Here is a 22346-nt window from a genome sequence, read left to right as displayed (position 1 = left end):
TCATATTTAAAAGAAACTTCGTATTTGGATATTTAAATTTTCAATATATATCAGTACCTAAGTTCTTTTAACTTAGGAGTAGCACCTTCTTGATGTTAGTAACGAAATCACGATTCAAAGTTGACGAACATAGTTATTAAAATGTTGAATGGGCGTAAGACGTTGATTTCTAGATGGACTAAATGACTTACTAGTTACTTAATACGCGTTAATTTGACTCCGATAACTTGGTATTTTTTTTTAAATGTCCGAATTTGTTAACGATAATAATAACAAAGACTTGATCTAGAGTTCCACCCGTTTGTATGTACTGTTAATACATAGCAATAAAGGAAATGCAACTGTATTTATTCCTAGAAATGGCGAATTAATCAGCTGCTAGAGCGAAAACATAATATAATATAAAAACACTTCAGATTTGGACATTAAAATAAATTTAATATTATATTATCAGTGCAATAATAAGTATGTCGGAGTAGTTCCGTTGCATACTTTATATATTTTATCTAAAAAAATTGTAATTAAATATTTGTAATTATAGAGTGGATCTAACTCCAACTACCCCGCGTTCTAGACGTGTCAAAACACGTATTTACATAAACATAAATCTTATAAAACGTTGAAGACTTTGCAACTTCAATGCGTTTTATTTGAAACAAGGTTTTTGTTTTTTCCTTCACAATAGCCTGCAGATATTCTTACGATCGCCACTTAAAACTTTTAGCGTTCAATTTTGAACTTTAAAAAAAGGATACAGGCTTCTCGTTCGAGTTCGAGTCATTCGAATTTATATATTAATATATTTTTATATTTTAAATTATATTCAAACTTTGATTGCTATGAAGACTCATATATATACGATGTTACCAATGTTCTTTCAAATTAAATTGATTTCTTTAATATATAATCATATATGTAGATAAAGTGCGACGTCTGCTCGAAATGCCCCATCATTTCAATTTGAACTGGCAAGACAAACTCAATCGAAACTACTTACTTGCAAAAGTCACATTACATAAATTACATTTTGATAGTTATAAAAAATAATTATTTAATTTATTAAATAATTATTTAAATAATAATAATATCGAACTACAGTTTCAAGTGGCGCCCACTTGAAGTAATTTACTCTGTTCAACTAATTCATATTTACTAGTACTACATTAAAATATGAGTAGTAATATGCGTTAATATGCTTATAATAAAGCATTTAAGCTTATTAAGTAGAATAAGGAATTTTATTATTGAATTTGGTAGATCGTTTTATCAGTGAATCAACGAATTAACCCTGGAGTGAGTTAATGAATCGAGATCATCAGAAACACGACCTGTCATGTATAAATTATGTAAAAAATTACTTATTGTTGTATAATTTATTATCAGTTATGGATATTAAACTGAAAAAAAATATATGGCAAAGAAAGTGTATTGTAATATTTTAAATAACGATATAAAACTTTATTTTTAAAACTTATATTAAAAGACGTTTTAAATAACGGCTCGATGAATATCTATTATTTTTCAAAGCGAATTCGACATTGGATGTATGTCACAATCTGGTATTAAGCGTTATAAAATTCAAAATAACAGCAAATCTACCGCCAGAGAACGAGTAAAAGTTTGTTAACGATTCTATATAACGGTCTACTCGCATTTTGTGGCGCTTGCGCCGGCACGCTTGAATGAAGCTGCGGAAAATAATAACCTTGATTTGGAAATAAAAACATTAAAATATTATAGTTGACCCTGTTAGCACGACTGCTTTTTACTTAAGTTTTTTTTTTTTTTAATTATTACTAAGCAAAATAGAAAAATATTCACTAAGTAGTAATTATTTTTTATGCCTGCGATGTCTAATGTTTAAAATCTCTAATATAAGGTACCTATATATTTCGTGCTTTCGTTTGCACGGCAAACACTTTCGACTCGAAACGACAAATACAAAAGTATGAATAAAAAACAAACTAGTATTCAAATTAATGACGAAACTTAACCTTTAATGTTTCTTATCCGTCCAGTCTAAACATTTTAAAATTAAGTGAGTATTAAGCAAATATATGACACAACTACGTAAATAGCTAATTAAATGTATCTCACAAAGTAATGAATGTAAAAATCAAAATTACCAAAGTCGTCGAATAAATGCAATACGAAATAGTTTCAAAAACAGGTCCAGGCGTGACGTCACCGTGTAGTCTCCGGCCCGGTGACCGGCTTTAGAGCTGACCAGTGACCACGGTGTCACAAAGTATCTGCACGTTGTTACGAACGTCGTTCAGTAAAGTTTATATTAATGCAATTTTGTATTGTGTTAAAATGTTTCTAAATAACTTTACAAAGTTATATATTATAATACAGTATCATTGTCATGTAACTGAGATATGGATGATTGTCTGCGGAATTGAGATGTACATCAATCTGTTGTTGATAACAATGCTAGTGATTGCCTCTGTGAAATGACATGCTTATAATGCTTATATTATATTATAAGCTACATTTAATGAGAAATAACGAGTCTCGTGTAATATTTTCAAACATGTATATATATTTATGTTGTTTACTATAGAAATAAGGCATTAATATAATTTATAATTAACATCGGATAGGTGTGTCTTTTTAGAGATTTCTATTGGACTGGTCGGTCATTCACTAGAATCTATAATCAAGATGATTACATCCAACCGGCCGGTCTTTTATGCCCGAGGCCGGCTCCGAGCTTTCCCCAACATTAGTACGCAATCTTGCGAACAACTCACACGATGTTTGTTCTTACTTTTAGTGCTTATTTGAACGTATCGGCCGCATCTTAATGTATGTTGAATATACACCGACTGTACGCGAATAGTTTAAATTATAAATCGGAAGATTACGAAATATATTGTATAACTTTTTAAATTATAAATACTTTTTTGCTAGTCGCTTTTAATGAAAATTCATGGGTGAATGGGCGTTGTCACATTTTGTTCTGTAAACACATTAACTTTTAATATAAATACAGATTTCACATCATATTGATTTTGAATATGTGAGTAATAAATATTTTAATATATATGTACTTAGTAACTTTTATCAGGAAAAAAATATATACATTTTCTGACATATAACATTTTTAATGCCAAATCTGGTCAAAAGCCGCTGCTCGTGTTGTGTGTGTCATTCGATGGAAGTAGATCTTAGAAATTTCATTTCGAGGAATTGATACAGCAGATTAAGTAAGTGAGAATATAATGGACTTTCATAATACATTAAATGTCAGGTCCCCCTTTCTACCTACTGAGCATCAGTTCAGTCCCCGATATCAATCGACCGCTGAAAATTTGATTGATTTTGTAGTTAATCACTTGGATCTGCCCGTCGCGGCCTCGCCCGCGGAAATTCAGTTTCTATTTTCCAGCGTGACAAGTTTGTTAATTCTAAATACGTATATATTTAGTTTCGTTGTGTGCTAATATATACTTTGAACGGATCGATTGGAAGGAGAGGAATAATATGCTAATAAAACCTTTTGAATAACAAGACTAAGGTTTCCCAAATTTTAAATATATGTCATATATGCCGATCGTTAATAGCCAGTCAGGCTCTACCTTTTAAATGTACATAGATACCGGTAGTTTAGAGCAATCGAGAAGCGTAATTAACAGCATAGTTCATGTTGAGCTGTATGGCACGTACATTTAATTGTACAGAAGTTACTAAATACCTAACTTACTAGACTCGCTTTTTGTAAAATGCTTCTAAGTAAGAATACATCTGAGGATGTACCGACGACCTTCATTATCAACGTCGAACATTCTTGTGAATATTTGTATAATATTTTCCTGGGTCCGATAAGCCACGTTATGATCGGATAATAAATTAAAATAATAATATTTTTATGTTCTTTTTAAATTATTATAAGTAAAATTTAAATAACCAATACCGGTATATCCTTTATTCAAATTAGATTGCATAAACGTTACTAAATTAAAACAAAAAATCAATTAAATCTATATTATAAAATATATTACAGATTATGTATTTACAAAATCTATTGTACGAAATGAGTACGAATCGTAAAGGGTCCCACTAGCCCATTAGGCTATATCGTTCAGTGGAGCAGAGGGCCGAGCCGGTTTCAAACACATACAAAGATTACTCACACACGCACAGTAACAGGATAAGTGAAAGCATCACCGGCGGCGCGGCAGCGTGTTAGCCGGCTGTGTATCGTAGGCTCAAAACAATGTCATTAGTTTTTGCATAATGAAAGTAAAGTTATTGTTAATAAGGAATTAATAATTTACAATTCAATTATACTTACTTCTACTTGTATAACGATTTAAGCGGTTTTAGACTTTTACAATTCAAACGGACAATTTTAATTCAAAACATGTTTCGTCGCGCCTTTAATTTCCGTTTTTAAAGGTATCCGATGAGTTTCAAACATGGTAATGAAACGGGCTCGCCCGTGTGACAATATCTTTAATATTACCAATTTTAGATATGAGAAAGTTTGTGTGTGTGTGTGTGTATATACGGATTGTAACAAAATTGTTATATACGTTAATTATATACAGAAATAAGGTCTTTAGGTACATACCATAGGTATTAATTTATTAATATAATACACATTGCTAAAATTTTAAGTGTGTTTATGTATCGCGTTTATGCACGTTTTTACTTTCAGACAACACTATCGAATTTTAAGGATAATTGATGTATATAATATCGAATAACAACAAAAATATATTATCTATAAAACTGATTTGAGTTGAATGATTTAATAAGTTTATTATAAACGAAACGTATAAAGTGTATATATAATATAATAAAGTAATTTAACTATGTAAAATATTACTCAAATAAATAACTTAATATTAACTTATATTATAAAGACGAAAGTAACTGTCTGTTGTTTTCATGGCCAAACTCCTGAACTGAATTTGATGAAATTTGGTTTGAAGCAACTTAAAACTCCAAGGAATTACTTAGGCTTCTTGACGCCTAACATCTAACGACCGATACCTAAACACGAGCGAAGGTGTAAGCGGCAATAATATAACAAAATCTTTTCATAGTACATAATATAACGATCAGTCTACGTTTGAGGAACTCAACAATGGAAATCTCATTCCGTAACGTTGTACTGTGTATCTTTAGTGATATTCCTGTTAGCATATTGCACGCTACTTATTATTATTATTGTAACAAAATACATTTCTGAAAATATTCTTCATCATTTTATCTCTTACACGGAACGATCTTTGCAGGTCTTTGCAAACGAAATACTCAAAAGTTAACCAAATATTTAACTTCTAATTTCAATAATAAAAATAATAGAGACGTTTTATTACGTCAACTTAAATGAGTCAGTAATTTGTTACGGTTGTGGATTGCATCTAAACGGACTTATTTTAAGATATTATATTAACATTTATACAAAACTCATTATAAATACGCTTATAAACAGTTAGATAAGTTTTGTAATGTGTAATTTTGTTACTAAATGGATTTTGTAATAATTGTTATTTACCGTAACTCTAAAAGCTTAAAGCGCAGATAAAACTTATAATTATATATATTGTTTTAATTTATTTATAAGCGTTTGTTAATAGAGTTCTAAATAAAACTTTCGTAAACACTCAGTTTTTGTCATGTTAGGGTTGAAATCCCGCACTATGGTTTTTCACACCATAAAGGAAGGAGTTGCTTGCATTGTTCAACTCACCTTGAGCCAGAGCCGGCGCGAGGGCACCGCTCCAAATTACAAGGCACACACATAGAAACATTTTGCAATTGTCTCTTTCAATCATAAGCAAAAAATGTATTTTAATAACCTGACACTAATACATATTATTGTAACACACACGTTCACACACAAACGGAGAAATGTGATTCAGATTTAATATCTCGCGCGAAAGTAAAAGTTTCCCATTTGCTTTTCGTACGTGGAACGGCGCGCGAGTTCCGGGTCGTTTGCAAAACAACGTATCGGACATGCGCTCGAGGCGGACTGTCATGGTTGCCGCGCCCGCGGTTTGCCCCCACCGAGCACTCGCCTTTCACCGTTACAATTCGTAGCCCGAAAGACGGGCGTTGAGCAAGGCTATATGACGATTGACATTCAACAAAAACAGCACGATTAACATACGGAAATAGCCTGTTAACATGACAATCGTAGTAAGAACAAGACGACTGACAGACATACCTTTATGGGGATTTAAAACTCTACCGAAAAATGTTTTATAATAAAAATAGGAAACAAAATGAATATATACCTACTATATACTCGAATTTATATTAAACAATAAAACTGTTTTAGATTTATGAAATTTAATTTAATAAATTTTACGAACGTCGAATACAGAATATTACTATCAAATTATAAGCTCTATCAGATCCTCAATACATACTTTCATTAAACAAAAGTAGTAAATAAGTAAGAACACACTTTTTAATTATGTTTGGAAATCAATTTTAATTTTATGATTTCTGTAATGTCATACACGATTTATATTAAATATAAAGAAATAAATAAATGCAAGAAATATATATATCTTCGTAAATTGCATAAGCAAGCTAATGGAGAAAAATACCACAGGGAAATACAAGGAACAGTCTTCAGTACTTACTAATGATACCGTGCTTTACAGAATAAAGACATAAGTAATAAATAAAGATTCTTAATATAAATATGCACACAAAACTAAAACATAATAAAAAATCTAATAACAAATATATTTACTGGCACGAATATGTAAGGACAAGTTCAAGTAAATTGGACTGCCTCGTCTAGTGGCTATATGTAAGGCAGATATAACACAGATCCCGAGATTTTGGGTCAAAACCCAATGACTAGCCGATAAAATGTTATTGGTTATTTCCGAAAAACCCAATTCGGTTGAAAAATTTTCAGTATCAGCTCGAAGTCTGGAACATCAAAGTGTGAACACTCCCATGCCTTGAAAAGCACGTAAAACCGTTGGTCGTGGGCCTGAACTATTTCCGGTAGTGTTGGATTTTTCGCCCATCGGATGATAAAAGTTAGGGAATAGAGTGTGCACCTGTGTTTCCGCACACACTTGTGCACATTAATTTATCCTGTGTAGATTTCCTGGTTTCCCTTGAGATAGGCAGCGGTGATCGAAATAGATTAGGACGACATCATCATAACCTTTTTTTATGGTGGACGAGCATATGGGCTACCTGATGGTCACCGCTCATAGAGATGGCGCTGTAAGAAATATTAACCATTCCTCACATTGTTAATGCGCCACCAACCTTGCGAACTAAAATGTTATGTCCCTTGTGCCCGTAGTTACACTGGCTCACTCACTCTTCAAACCGGAACACAACAATATTTGATGAGTGGGTGGTACCTACCCAGACGGGCTTGCACAAAGCCCTACCACCAAGTAAAACCTAAAGTATAATAGATTTAGAGATGAGGGCTGATTTCATTGGATACAGTTCGATATATTTATTTATTTATTTATTTATTTATTTATTGTTACATTGAAACCGAAGATTGAGATAAATATTTTAAAAGAAATTAATAAAATCAAAGCGCTTTTGTTGTCTTTGTTCCCAGGTTGAATTTGTTAAATAAATCTTCAGGGCTAAAGTAATTTTACCTCTAACTTAACTTATTCGTAATATAATAAGATTAAACTTAAACTCTTTTAGGATTCCGCACCTCTAAACCAAAACAGCTACCGTTATAATATAATTTCTTTGTTCGTCTGTTCGTATGTCTGTCTGATAATATTGTGTGGTGGTACGAAACCCTCAGTGCGCGAATCAGAATCGGTCCCGTTTTCATCTAAAAATAAACCCCCGCGCAGAACTAATTACGCTATTTCCTGGTTAATCTGGTTAGTCTATGGTAACGTCTTTAAGATAAACTAATAAAAAGCAAATATCTCATTATGAACAGCACGTTGTATTTAATAACATTTTGACATCAACATTCCTAACTCACATTTAAATGCGAATGTGAGTTTGATTGTCATTATAAAAACTTGCTTATAGATTGTCAGGATACCTAACAACTGCCTTTGTCCCTTGAGACCCCAGTCACCGGCGAACCCGCGGATGAAAGTTAATCACTACATAGTATAAAACATAGTCACTTCCCGCTGTCTGTCTGTCCCTATGTATGCTTAGATCTTTAAAACTACCCCGTTGCGTAAAAAGACCGAATCAAAATCAACGTTTTTTTTTTAATAGATAGAGTGATTCAAGAGGAAGGTTTATATGAATATTACATGAATAGTGGAGATAATATTATTTTAAAAACACAATGATAATTCTAGAGGTATCTAATGTGATGTTTAAATAAACACATTTTTTTACGAGAAATAATGGCTTATTTGTGAAGCAATACAGCATTAATCCTTATCCAAATAAGTACTTTAAATATATTGTACATTTAATATAGATCAATATGGCCCTTGACATCAAGTAATCTAAATGAATGTTTTTAAGATATTACGGATTTAAAATGCAGGGACATAGCGGTTTCTGTGTCTAATGACAAAAAACCTGTAAACGTTGTATATAAAGACATTCTGTAGTTTATTTACTATTATCATCGCACCCGTGCGAAGCCGGGGCGGGCCTCAAGTATTATATAAAAGAAAACAAACTAAATTGAGACGAAAAAAGTGTTAAACTTTTTCGTATATAATATAACAGTATTAAAAAAATATGGTCCCTGATAAAATAATTTCTGTGAACAGGTTCTGAAATTGCCATAGTCAAAGATTAAAACTCATTTGTCATTTGTCAAATCATTTGAAAAGTAATAAATTTATTTGTGCTAAATCGGCGTAAGTTTAACATTACTAATAAATACCACCAATATTACGTAAAAAGGCATCATATGTATTTTCTCGTTACGAAAATTAAATATTGATATTGGTACATAATTTAGATTTAGACAAATGGTTACATTTATCTTTTGTTATTTCAAAACAAATTAATATTTTTTATATTCATTCAGCATTGACAGTTCTAGAACAAAAGCTAATAGAGTACAAACCAAGTATATCCACTCCACTTCATATTCAAATCTGCTAGTCTTTGCTTTATTGACAAGTTGAGTAAGCGAGCTACGAAAGATAAACATCGCACATAGAATTTGCAGCGGAATAGTATTCCCATCATATCTTATCGTATTTTGTGTATTTCGGACGTAGATATTATCGAACGTTCATTTCATTAAATGTTAAAATCAAACCTTTGTATTTAGATTTGAAATCTGAGAAATGTAATGATATTATTATTATTATTTTATAAATCTAAACTGCTTACTAAAATAGTAAATCCGAAAACTTCTGCTCAAGTGGATAGGCATAAATAATTGTTAGGGTTCCGTACCTCTAAAGGAAAAAAAGGGACTCCTATAAGATCACATTGTTGTCCGTCCGTCTGTCTGTAAATGACGTCAAGACCCTTCTTCTCAGGAACATTTCTCTGTAAAAATATCAAGCCTCTAAGTCAACGAAATCAAAAGATATGGCCATTTATGTCGCAGTTCCCATTCATTATCAAAAAGGAAATCTAAACCTATAAAGTACTTTTCATTGACATTTCAGGTAAGTATAGGAAAAAATACGAAAACCGTAAATTTGTTGTAACATCAGTGTCTGTTTAGTCAGATGTAACTGTAACAGATATTCATCTGTCTGGTGGTACGGAATTCACAGTGCGCAAAGGCAATCGCACTTGTCCGATTTTTTGTTAATATATTATTTTATATCTATTAATAGATATATATTAGTTTACTACCTTACTAAATAGATATAATGGAATTTAAAAACTCACATAAGTTTGTAAATATTCTTGCATGTAACTTATTATCTGTAAGAATATCTAATGGAGCTTAGAATAATTCAAAATAAATCCACAATAGTCAATAAAATAAATATTTTTATTCATATTATCCTGACTTCTCTTTTATCAAATGAGATAGATATTACTCTAGACGCTAAAAATAATTCAAACGAGTTTTCCGTTTTCCTCAAAGCTAAGTATTCACGAGTAGATTAATATTTTGATTACACTTTACATTTAAAGTATTTGTAAAATTAAAATCGTTTACTATAAAACTTGAGCTATACAAATTTTAAATCTAATAAATATCTAAGTGAAGATGCAAATCGTGAAAACTAACCTAACCTTGTCAAATTACTATTTATATGCTAAAACGTTAGATTCAGATTTTTGCTAAAGCTCTGGGACATTCTTGTGCACAGTTGAACTATTAGAAAGCAGGTGAAATCTTAGAGATTAAAAGTTCTATTGAATGAAATTCGCCTAGAATTCCCGCCGCAGTCCTTTTATTAAATCAAACGATGAAATTTTTTGCGCCATTATCGAAATAAAATTATCGTATCGCTGGAATTTCAAATACCAGTGTTGTAGTACTTCTTAATCAATCAAATGAGTAACACTTCAGAGCTTATCAAGCCAAATTTACTTTTAATATTCGTTTAACTGAAATTCGGACATTCGAACTAACCATTCTATAAAGATTAGGTATCTCTAACCAGCCTATAAAGATTATGTTCTTTGGTTATACGGCTGTCTGATCGGCAACTTAAAAAATTAAAATACCTAAATAGCCTAGAAAATTAGCATACCGATACCAGTAAACCGATAGTTGATGGGCGAGTTGAGTTCTTAATAGTAATTAAACAAATGAAACACAAATAAATGTTGGTGTTTAGATAATAATAGCAAATGAGCGGATGCTCTTTGAATTAGATCTTGGTTTTGCAATAGACAAAATTTGAGACGATTGAAAAACAATTCGTGTGATAGTAGTTTACATTTTAATAATCCGTCTACACATCCCTTTGGCCAAGACTGATTTATTTTGGAACTCGCCGTTCGGACGTCTTCGACAGAGGTTGTGTTGACTACTACGAAAAGATTTTACGATTTAATGAATTAAAACGACACCTGGCTTGTAAACTGGTTTTCGTTACCTCAGACGCGTAACATCTGGACTTTTTGCTTATCATATGACACTTGTTTTGTTTAAGGATTGGTTTTTGTTGTTGTGGCATAGGTCTTTTGAGACCGTGCTTTTTTTGTTTCAAGTATATATATGTATATACCTGATATAATATAAAATAATATATATAATTAATTTAGTTTTCGGCGTTGGACGTCGACACTGAGTTGTCATCCGACGCCTTGTTTGGCCGAAAAAGGCCTTGCCGAAAAATGCCATGGTCCTCGCTATTTTTAACAAGCCTGCTATTCGCGACAAAACTGCGAAAGTACGTAGTAGTGGCCTCACCACACGACCGCCACGCTGGTGATGATTCCACCTCAAATAGTTCAGGAAATGTCGTGGTCCACTGTGGTAAAAAAGAAAAGCACACTTCCTCCCTGATGTTACAACCGCCGTTGCGCCTACGGTGCTTAAGGCCACCTCAAGCGGCTAAGCCTAAGTTGACCGCTCCTCGTACATCTGCAGTGGTGTTAACATTACAATCGGAAGCGGAGCAGAAAGGCATCACGTAGGGCCAGGTCTTAGAGCGCGGAATCAATGGCGGGCTCAAAGACGCAGGTATTTAATGGACGCGGATGCTTCGGCAAGTACCTGCACGGGGTAGGATACCTGCGCAGTGGGAGGTATCACCCTCCTACCAAGAGTGTGGTGCGCCAGTGGACACGGCGTATCACATTCTGACTGAGTGTGCTGCGTGGGGCCAAAGAGGCATTCTCTAGCGGTGACTATGGGCGGAGATCTCTCGTTGCCGAGCGTCATCAATGCTATCGGGAGCGAGGTGTGCTGGTCGGAAATACGCTTCTCTTGGGAAATCGTCATGACTCAGTGAAATGGGAGCGGGTGGTGAGCGCTGTTGCAGACCCAATCTGCCGAAGAAGACCGGGGAGGAGGAAACAACGTTACGCCCACTTTCTCCCCCCGCCTCATTCGCAGGGATTAGGGGAGTTCTCAATACCCCGGGAATCCACCTTAAATTGGAGGCCGGCCGACCGTCAGGGCGGAACGGTAGCATGTGAAAGCGAAGTATACCTGTACCGCTGGTTTTTCAGTGGGTATTTCGGTGTATTAAAGTCGTTCTGGGCACCGGCGAGTAGCGTGAAACGCGTAATGCGTTTTTCCAGCGAGAAAAAATAAAAATTATCTGATTTATTTTATTTCAAAGGATTAAAATTGCGATTGAACGAGAAAATGCTAATTGGGCTCTTATCACTACGAGGTCTTTATTGGAAATAAAATTTTTGATACATTTGCATAAAATAAAAGTCTTTTCATAAAATTAAAAGAAATTGTAATTTTGATGGGTCTGTACTAATTACTTAAATATAAAAATGTGAAGAATCTTTTTTTTTAAATAACAGGTATTTTCTGAAATAAATTGATAATATAATAATATTCAATATAAGCAGCAGGCGTGAATGATTTAAGCAATTTTGCACGTTATTATCAAATAGTTACGGTGGTATTTACCGTTATACTCTCGTTGCCTAGGTCTCGATCGATTGCGTTCACTTTCCAGTTCCTGTTACACTTGATAAATCAATATCCCCTAGCTGTAAACATGGAGGCGGAAACACGCCACCCCATGTGGCATTTAATTGATCAATTAGTTTCTACATGAGGTGAGTATTAGACAATATACGTTTTTCTTTTTATTTAAAAATATTCTATCTTGAAAATTATTGCACCATTAAAATTTTAAAATGCCCACCAAATAATACGATATGAGAACACTGATATTTTTAGGAAATGGATATTTCCGAATTTGACAACTGTGAGAGAGCAATTTCTGTACAAACAATTTATTTTTCTTTTGTTCCATTTGAAAATTTAAATAATTATCAATGATTCAAATAATCGAACTAAAAAAATAAAAAAAAACTAATTATTAATACAATTATTATAATCTAGATATTATGTGACAAGGATTAACCAATTAATACCATCGTAATGCCATCTCACTTATAATTATTTATTATTTAAACAACGATTAAATATTGTTAACGCTGTTGTCAGATTTTTTTAAATGTATCTTACTAGACTAGCGTTAGCGTTTAACTTATTTATTATTATTATGTTATTGAATCGTCAGAAATATTATATCTGCCCCAGAAAAAATAACAGACCTACAGAAATCATACGCCGTCAAATCTATTGTCAGCTAGACAACTACAGAAGAAACCAGAAACTGCTTTTATACTAAGAGGATACAATATATCGACCATACAATACGTATATAATCGAAACCGTTTTAAAATAATGATTTACTGCAAACAGAAGTCGCAAATCATCTCCAATCTCATGATTAATTGGAATAGTAAGTAAGCAAGTACAGCTCTTTCTTACATGCTCTCCATAACATGACATTGTCATGAATATGATGTCGTTGTGACGGTGTCCGGCGGTCAATCTCAAGGAAAAGTACACAGGAGATATTGTGCACAAGTGTTCGCAAACACAAGCACACTCTGTACTCCCTCACTCTAATCTTACGATGGGATGACACGACCGGAAAAGTTTAGGAACGTGAAAAGCTTTGCGTGCTTTCCGACGCCCGAAAGAGAAATACTTCTAACTAATATGAAATAGTCTAAACAAACCTTATATTTTTGTAGTGCATATAATTTGTTATTAACAGTTTTTGATTGACCACCACACCACTTAACTACTTATATCCTTTAATTTTCATCTACTTTAATTTTCACTTCCAAAGTTCCGGCGACAGCTTAAAATAATATATCTATCATGAATATCGTCGTGAAATTTTATTTATTTGCGTTAGTTTTTTGAATGTGTGAATATACTATAGATACAATAAAGATCTTCTGGTTGACTGTCTTCAGCTGCAACCAACAGGCTCAAGCTCAGCAAATTCGGAGTAAAATGATGATAAAGACCATAAGGCTAATATTATATTATCGTAAACTGCAATACAGCATTTACGAATATTAATAAAAAAAAGGATATAAAAATATTGATGTAGATGTTCTATTAATATAATAATACAATAAGAGCATAATATCTTAATAATTATTATCATATGAAGATAAAAACAAAAGGAGAGATCCATCTCAATGTTGTTCTCTGAATAATTTGGTCGTTCAAGAGTCAATGAGTACGAGTTTGATGTAAATGTACCGCAGCAACCAAAGCGTAGCCGTCATATTTCAGGGTGCATGCAACAAACTTGGACACCTCCTCGATGGTGGTCAAGTCTTGAACCATCTGTCGTCGTCAAGTACAGCTTGCCCCACCCCCCACTCCCCTCCTCAAATCCTGCAGCCAAAATTGACGAACACTTTAAAAATAACCTATTAAAGCCATGATTATAATATTATTTTCCACAGCATATTTGTGTAAGAAAATAAAATAAATTCGAGCCCCGCAAAATGGTTAACTGCGAACGCGCCTAGAACAATTAAGCATATAGTAACCGGAGTCCGTAATACACGAACGGAGAACATGTATCATGGTTTGAGTAGCATTCTTAAATGAGGGAGAAAAAAAATAACACTCCGGCTGGCTGGCTGAGGTTGAACGCCTGTCGAAGTCATAATAAGCAAAGTCATAATAACAAAAGAAAATTTAATATAATATGATAAACTGTTGCCATGCATGTATGTCGTTTTTTTAATGTTCGAATCTTTCACATAACTCTACTTTTATTGCAAACAAATTGTTAAATATTTAAACGGTTAGGCTATGATGAAGGTTTCGTAAATTATAATTATTTCAAAATGCTAAATATCAAAAAGATGTCAAAAATAGCTCTTAACTTTATTATACTAAAATACATTCGCATTGCGATAACTGTATTTTCTATTTAAAAACTATTAGTCGTAGCTATATTTAAATAAAAAAAGGATAGTATTACTTAGTTCAGTTCAGTTGCAGTTGTTTTTTTTTTCAATATCCAACAGCTTAGAATTTTATCAAGTAAGCATTTATACCTATAATATATTATTAAATAACCTTAGAATATTTTGTTGTAGTATTTATTTTAACGACTGTTTGCAAACAAAAAATAATAATTGAACTCGACCTCAAGTTTTACTAGATAACATATTATGTTAATTAAATATGTTTCGTGTATTATTTTATATATATAAACGTAATATAATAGGTTAAAACGTGACAGACATATTTATATACAAATAGCAAGAGTAAAAATAAATTGTAATATATACATATATGTACATACATGAAATTTAAATTTAACAAAATGTCACTTCCTATATAAAAATTATGTACCAGCAAGTTTGAAATGTTTCGTGTAAAAAATACAAAGGGAACTTTCTAACAGTAGAAGGTTAAAAAAGCTCACTATAGCTGTAATTAATTATCTTATAAGCTTGATATGAGAACAAACAAATACCCCACACTATCTACCCACCAGGTTTTCCATTGCAGTATTCAATGCACGTATTGGATGTTATATCGGACGCATGTTAAACAACTTCGATGGACCCTAGATTGGGAGCGCATTGACAGTTTCTAGGGCCAAAATACAAAGCTAGTATTGAATTGGAGAAAATAAAACGATATGTTTGCTGACACATCTATTTTGAACTTTATTTATTTTAAACATTTATTTATACAGACAATAATGAAGACAGTAAAATAAAAGCTATTTAAGCATTAACATTTTTACCTGTTTAGTTAATTTATTAAATACAATGTTCTCGCCCGGAACACGAAACAAATAAATATCAACAACTCAACAACTATAAGTACACAAAGTAACTATAAGTAAGTTGAATACAATACGCTTTTAAAATTTATACATGGAAATAAAATTAAAATTATACTTTAATTGTAATAAATAAATAATTAAAAATAATCATCGTATTAACTAAATCAGTGTGCGTTTGAGGCGAGTTTATCGTTTAAAATATTACCTTATTATTAAAACACATATTAAAACACCTATGTCTCACTTAAATACATCGATAATTTTAAATATAAACATCTAAAGATTACATAGATAAGTTCAGCCAAGGAATATCTAAGATGAAGACAAAATTATGTGTGTATCTAATTCGTTTGTAATCAATGGTCCAGATTCGGAATTTTTTTATTGTATATTCATTCTCCGGAACAGTCTTCTTTAGATATAATAAATAGATAAGATATAATATTTTACAGTAAAGCAAGCGCTTATTTAATTAAATTTATAAGTTAAATAAATGCATTCACTGCAGACATGAACATTTATCTAAATTTTCTATTGACGACAACAACTTGGGTTCACTATTAATATATACATACATAACTTTACACTCACGGCATATACATTTTCTATTCCAAAGAAATGGTCAATGTTATAAAGATTGTTTTTTTTTTTTATGAATTATAAACAAAAATCTAGTATTATTAAAATGTCAGCGAAATGCATTGTAAAAATATACAAATATTAGAATATAAAATATCAGTTCAGATCGATTTTAGTAAAAAATAAAATTTAGGTAGCAAAAATTTTCCAATGGACGGAAATGATGTGTGAAAAAGGAAAAAAAAAGCGTTCATTATATTCTTACAGACATCGACTACACGTATACCTAGGTATATAAAAATACTCATTCGTTAAGGTACAACGCTCTCACTAATATATGTTCCATTACATAAATATACTCTCATTTCATTAAAGCACATGTATTCATTCTTATTACATAAATGCTAGGCAATAATTGTTATTAAATATTAAAGTTTACGATATATGTAAGTACTATATTTTACACAATAGTATGTGTCACCACTAGTTCCAAATACATAAATATTTAATTTAATTTATAATTCAAACATAATAATAATAATAAAATATTCAAATTTAGAAAACAATTTTTTTCTTGTTATAATAATTTCGAAGAATATAAGTGTCATATAATATATTTGACAAAAACACGATGAACTTGAAATCGCCTCTTTGTTATACAAATATAACATCATGTTTAGCTATGATGCATACGAGCCACATAACTCAATACTCGTAATCTCCGCGAGATACGTCCGGCCTATCCATCCCTGGCGTAATTGTGTTACATAGAATTTAAAAGGCGATACAATCGTGTTTCAAAATAAATATCTTATTTTAATATATTATTATGCTTTAACACGACGACTGTGCGTGATTTCGTACTTACAATATCATTATTTCTAAAGCCATTTCAAATTTCATATATACCTATGTCGTATTGTCATTAATACGGACATTGTAAGGCGTCCTCTATGTGCCAACGGTTGGTGCTGAGCAGTCTTGGTGGCGAGGGGTCGATGTGCTTTCGGTTCAGTTGCTCAGTAAGCTTTGGCCGCAACACTACGTACCAGAAACTGCTTATTATTTTAACGCTCCTTGTTTAGTGATGTCATGAAATTTGTGATATTCGAAAATTCTTTGATGTTGTCGAAACTTTCGTGTCATTTTGCACAATACCCATCTACGTCCACACTATGTCGTCCGAAATCTTAGACTATATATCTATTTTTGATCAAATATCCTACATATATATATAAAAAATACTACATATATTTTATCAAATAGTAATTTTTACAAGGTATAGAATATAGTTTAGATAAAGATAATTATTTTTTTTTGAAAAACGGTTTTAAATTTTAAAATCTTTATATATAAACTTTGACACATTTATACAAAATATATTATTGTATAAGATTTCCAAACTCTTCCTTTACATTACCAATTCATCATCAAAAATACTGATACAATCTTTTAACAGTAATAATGTACTTATATGCACTTAGATATTAAAATTCATTCGATCAGGTTACGAAATGAAAAACAATTTTTAACCAATAAAATGTATGTTGAGTGCAATAATTTGATCTAAATAAATATTAATTAAGCAGCTATCTTTTAAAAGAGAGCGTAATATTTCGAAAACTGCCTGTATTTTTTCATGTTGTCCGAATGTAATCGAATATCTGCCATATATGATTTTATCGGTTGTCGTTTATTTCATAATTATACTGCGGATGTTTTTATGGCGCTTACAATTCCTGAGTCTCCTGCCAGTAAGTAACGCGCTGTGAATTACTCATACTGACGGCCTGATGCATAATATGGACCCTTACTTCGCCGATCGTAGATTTGTATTCGATTGCCCGTCTGTGTCGATTGGAGAACGAACTTGATAAGGAACTTTTGCAGCAGCAGTAATTAAAGAGATGCGCATACGCGCGACGAAAGTTCCTATTGAATATACCGTAAATGGAGCTGGTTAACGCGGAGCGGAACAAGCCAATGGCCATCATGTTGTAGTAAACAGCGTCGCTGGTGTTAGGGAATTCGTGAACGATTATCACGTAGGGAGTCCAAGCAATCATGAAGAGTATATAAGCTGTTGTGTTAATTGATGTGGTTGAATATTCGCGTTCATAGAGGTGCGATCGCTTGTATTGTATTTGGGACCGAGCCCGCCGCTTAACTCGCATAGAGGATATAAAGAGAAACAACACGGTCAAGACGGCCGGCATTGCTTGGACAATAACCGTCGTGAAAATCCTGAAGTAGAAGTTGCCGTAATGTTGCCGTTCACAGTAGTCATAGTCAAGGTCCATATAAACGCCGGCAGCACCGAGTCCCATATTCACGAAGAAGATTAATAAGCATACGACATCAATCCGCATAGATAGGAACACAGCATATTCATCGGGCGTACGGCAAATTCTATAAAAATTTTCGACTGCTACGAACTAAAACAAAAAGAAAATATTATTTACTACATAAGAGATTAACAAATGATCATGTACACTAATTAAGAATCTATAGATGCAGTAGATTTTGTATCGTTCAATCATTGGGAATATAAGAGCGTTGAATACTATTCATTTTATACTATTTTTACTCCTGTATAATAAATATAGCATTATTGTCTTACCGCGAAATAGATACCGTAGCAGTAGGTAGACGTTAAGCCAAGAAACTGTAGAGCCTTGCAGACTTGAATATTGTCCCATTGGCCAGAAAGTATGACGACTGCAGATACAGAAGTCACACCCGCGGTCATCACGAGGTCTGCCATACCGACGCATGCCAAATATACGTTTCCTAGGACAATTAATTTGATAAAACTACAAAAAAAAAATTTCAAGTCATATTATAATCAAAAATATTATATCAATAAAATACTACTATAAATAATTATTTTAATTCAATTAGTTCGCCATACAGTCAAATGGGGCACCTGTATGCGAGTGATCACCACCCGTAGACACTTTAAAAAAATTAACTAACCCTTACATCGTAAATGAGCCATCGACCTTGAGAACTAAAATAAAATGACATACATTGTGCCTGTGGGCTCATATAGCTGTTTTAAATCACTTATTACATTGCAAATATTATATAATTATAATATTTATAAGTTAAATATTGTGTTATAGACTACAATATAAATGATGTAGAGGTGTAATAAATGTACATAATTCCCAAATAGCATAACATAACATAAAGTCAATTCAAAATCTACGACATATCAATTAAAGTATTTTTTGTTTAATTTTAATGACATATCGAAAAGATAGGAAAGCTGTAAAGTAACATTGATTGACATGGATGTATTATTGAGCATATAAAGTTAAAGGGGATATAGAGATTATGTATTTATCTGACTTTAACCAGAAGGGCTTTTTTTAAACTGAGCTGACTTTAATGCTTAATCCCTTTATTAAATTCATTTCAGTAAATCAAATCACTTTCATATAAACTTTTAAAAAATATTTGTATCAAATACTTTGTGTTCTATCGTTCCATACGTTATTAATATTTAATTCTATCATTGTATCGTTTCAATTGGTATATTATTTTAATAAGCGTCTGTTAGAACGGCTACGGAGTAAACATTTCTCTTTTGTATATTCCGGACAATTAAAATGACTAAACTTAAAAAAAAAACTGCAAATAAATGTTCTATTTGTTTCCAGTATGTACTGTTTGCAAGTAATAAATGCTATAATAAATGATAAACATCCAAAGCTCTTGAATTTGCGGCGCTGTTTTTTTTCACGCCGCCGGCCGTTTGATTCTAATAGCATTAAGTGCAATTTTATGACCTTTTTAAAGGAAATGAAGCCGTCTAATTAAGCTATATTTTTAATTTGTAGTTCAAAGGAACTGAACATAAATGAGCGTTAAAATAAAAGCTATACTAGTTCTTAAAGTACTTCCAAAATAATGCATTAACGTGTATTAATAAATATGATAATTGTAAATTACAACAAAGCACCTTTAAATTACTTCGCTTTGCCTTTTTGTCGCTTTGCTGACAGTTTAATTATTCACAAATTTCACAAAATCGTTCTGTAATTATCGCACTGTAAGCATAAAAAAATCGCTTTGCATGTAATCCTTAAATTGTAAAAATATCATTGTTATTTACACTCGAGCTTCTACAATACTTACCGGCTTTCCTTAACGTGTGCTCTATGAAAAAGGAAGCGACGAAGAAACCGTTCATGGTGGATCCAAAACAGGAGCAGAAAAGCATAAGAAGAAGGCGACCGATCTTGGGCCATTCATGGCTCAACGTCACCGGGGAGTATGCCCGGACCAGGGCTCCGCTTCCGTTAAAGCTTCCCACCCCAAGCATGGGGGGTATTGAATCTGTCGACACAGGCAAATCTCGTGTCTTAGTACAATTGAACATCGTTATTTGATTGTATTTTTTTATTATTCAACACTTTTCAATCAAAAGTTGTCACTTTAGCTTTTAAGAAAATTGTAAATTAAAAAGTTCACTTTTTTGTGTGTTTTGTTTATTATTCTTTTCTTGTATTTATTTGTATTGTTTAAAAAAACACAGTTTTTACGAAGTTTTTAAGATTTTGCAATTTTCAATTTAAATTCTGTGTCATTATTTTTAAATACTGCGACACCACTATTTTCAAACATTTACAATAATAGTCACAGTTAATTTGCTTTAATTTATAACACAATATTTAAAAACACACAACGCGATACGTATTCGCATTTACGGGTAAGCGCGCGGCTACCGTTGCACCGGACATCTTATGCACTGACTACGAGTGACTGCTGCGTTTTCGTAATGAATGGCGGTATGACTGAACTCCACGCTTTGGTTGAGCGTCGTGGCCGTGAACTTGTATGCATAATGCCGTGTTTACACATGGGATACAGGAAATCGGTTAAAATTTGACGTTTAAAAAGAATCCTTAGAGAAAGCTATTACGGACAAAGCATTAACTTCAAATAGTCAAATATGGACCGACGTTTTTTTATTGCGTCACCTGGACTTTAAAGAAATTAATCACGAATATATATAATAAATTGGCAAATAAATAATATTGTGATAAGAGTTTGGTTAATAATTGAGGTTCTAATTGAGGTTATAATTGAAAATTGTGCGAAGGTCTCGGAAAGATTATATTATATTATTTTTTGTTAAGTATAAAGAATATAAATTTTCGGTTCTACTTTGAAACTTGCAATAGAAAAATATTTGTGGCATTGTAGCATGTAGTAATAAGAAAGGACTGTGCATAGGAATCTTAAAAAAACTACAAATCATTATTTTTGCACACCCACACGCCATATTTATTAATGAATGTCAATATTTTCCAACAAATTAGTAATTATTTTTAACTAGGTAGTACTTTTTTTTTTACTTTTGTGATATAAATAATTACGATATTAATTACAAAAGAGAGCTTATGTTACCTTATTTATTTAGCTAAAATGGATAGTTTGTGGTTGAATAATTTTATAAATGCTTGACAATTGACTTCGTGGATGCTTGCGCTGAACTGACTAACTCGATATTACCATAATTCATTCCCTTTATTTAATAGCTAATAAGAAAATGTCTTCGTTTTTGTATCCAGTCGTGTGGTTCTTTTTATTCCGAACTTATGATATTTTTAAATGTATAAAGTTCATTATAAAAGTATTCGAAATTGCTCTTTTGAAATAAGTTAAACTTATCAACCACTTGGTAAGAGATCGGTGAAGTATTTTTGTACAGAATTTGTTAATATTTTATGCCGATATTTGTTTAATATCAAGACATTTAACATCTTGCATTGTTGTGTTTTGTGATGTAACATAAAACACTTGTTACTTGTTCATGTCTATATTCGGGGTTAAAAATCTACGAGATAGACTTTCAGCGCTCTAAACACGGCAAATAGTTCAAACGTGTAGGAGATAAGGATATCAAAAACGTACATTTTAAATAAATAAGGAACTATAAAAAAAAATCCTTAAATTAGTGACCTTTAATTAATTGGGTCTATTGTTATTTAAAATGTGTTATTATCAAAACCCTATTTAATATCTTATATTTTTAGTTACCAGACAAGGAAAGTTATTTAT

The 22346-nt window shown here is 32.1% G+C and overlaps 2 protein-coding genes across 2 annotated transcripts in view; both read right to left on the bottom strand.

Moving 5' to 3' along the window:
- LOC125076097 (sushi, von Willebrand factor type A, EGF and pentraxin domain-containing protein 1) overlaps window positions 1-5988 on the bottom strand; it is a 56037-nt gene extending 50049 nt beyond the window's left edge. The window contains exon 1 of the mRNA XM_047688049.1: window positions 5708-5988. Within this exon, the coding sequence (XP_047544005.1) occupies window positions 5708-5792 (85 nt within the window). The 5' untranslated portion in view covers window positions 5793-5988. The remainder of the gene's footprint in view (window positions 1-5707) is intronic.
- Window positions 5989-17982: 11994 nt separating this feature from the next.
- On the bottom strand, window positions 17983-20604 carry LOC125076304 (melatonin receptor type 1B-B-like). The gene is made up of 3 exons (XM_047688400.1): window positions 20418-20604; window positions 18895-19064; window positions 17983-18709 (listed from the first exon to the last, which is right to left on the bottom strand). Exons 1-3 carry the CDS (start codon window positions 20602-20604, stop codon window positions 18005-18007), a joined length of 1062 nt encoding a protein of 353 aa, XP_047544356.1. The 3' UTR covers window positions 17983-18004.
- Window positions 20605-22346: the final 1742 nt, after the last annotated feature.

The sequence above is a fragment of the Vanessa atalanta genome, chromosome Z (genome assembly GCF_905147765.1).
Source record: "Vanessa atalanta chromosome Z, ilVanAtal1.2, whole genome shotgun sequence".
NCBI classification, from domain to species: Eukaryota; Metazoa; Arthropoda; class Insecta; order Lepidoptera; family Nymphalidae; genus Vanessa; species Vanessa atalanta.
Note: the sequence above shows the minus strand (reverse complement) of the source record. Positions and strands in the feature narration are given on the sequence as shown.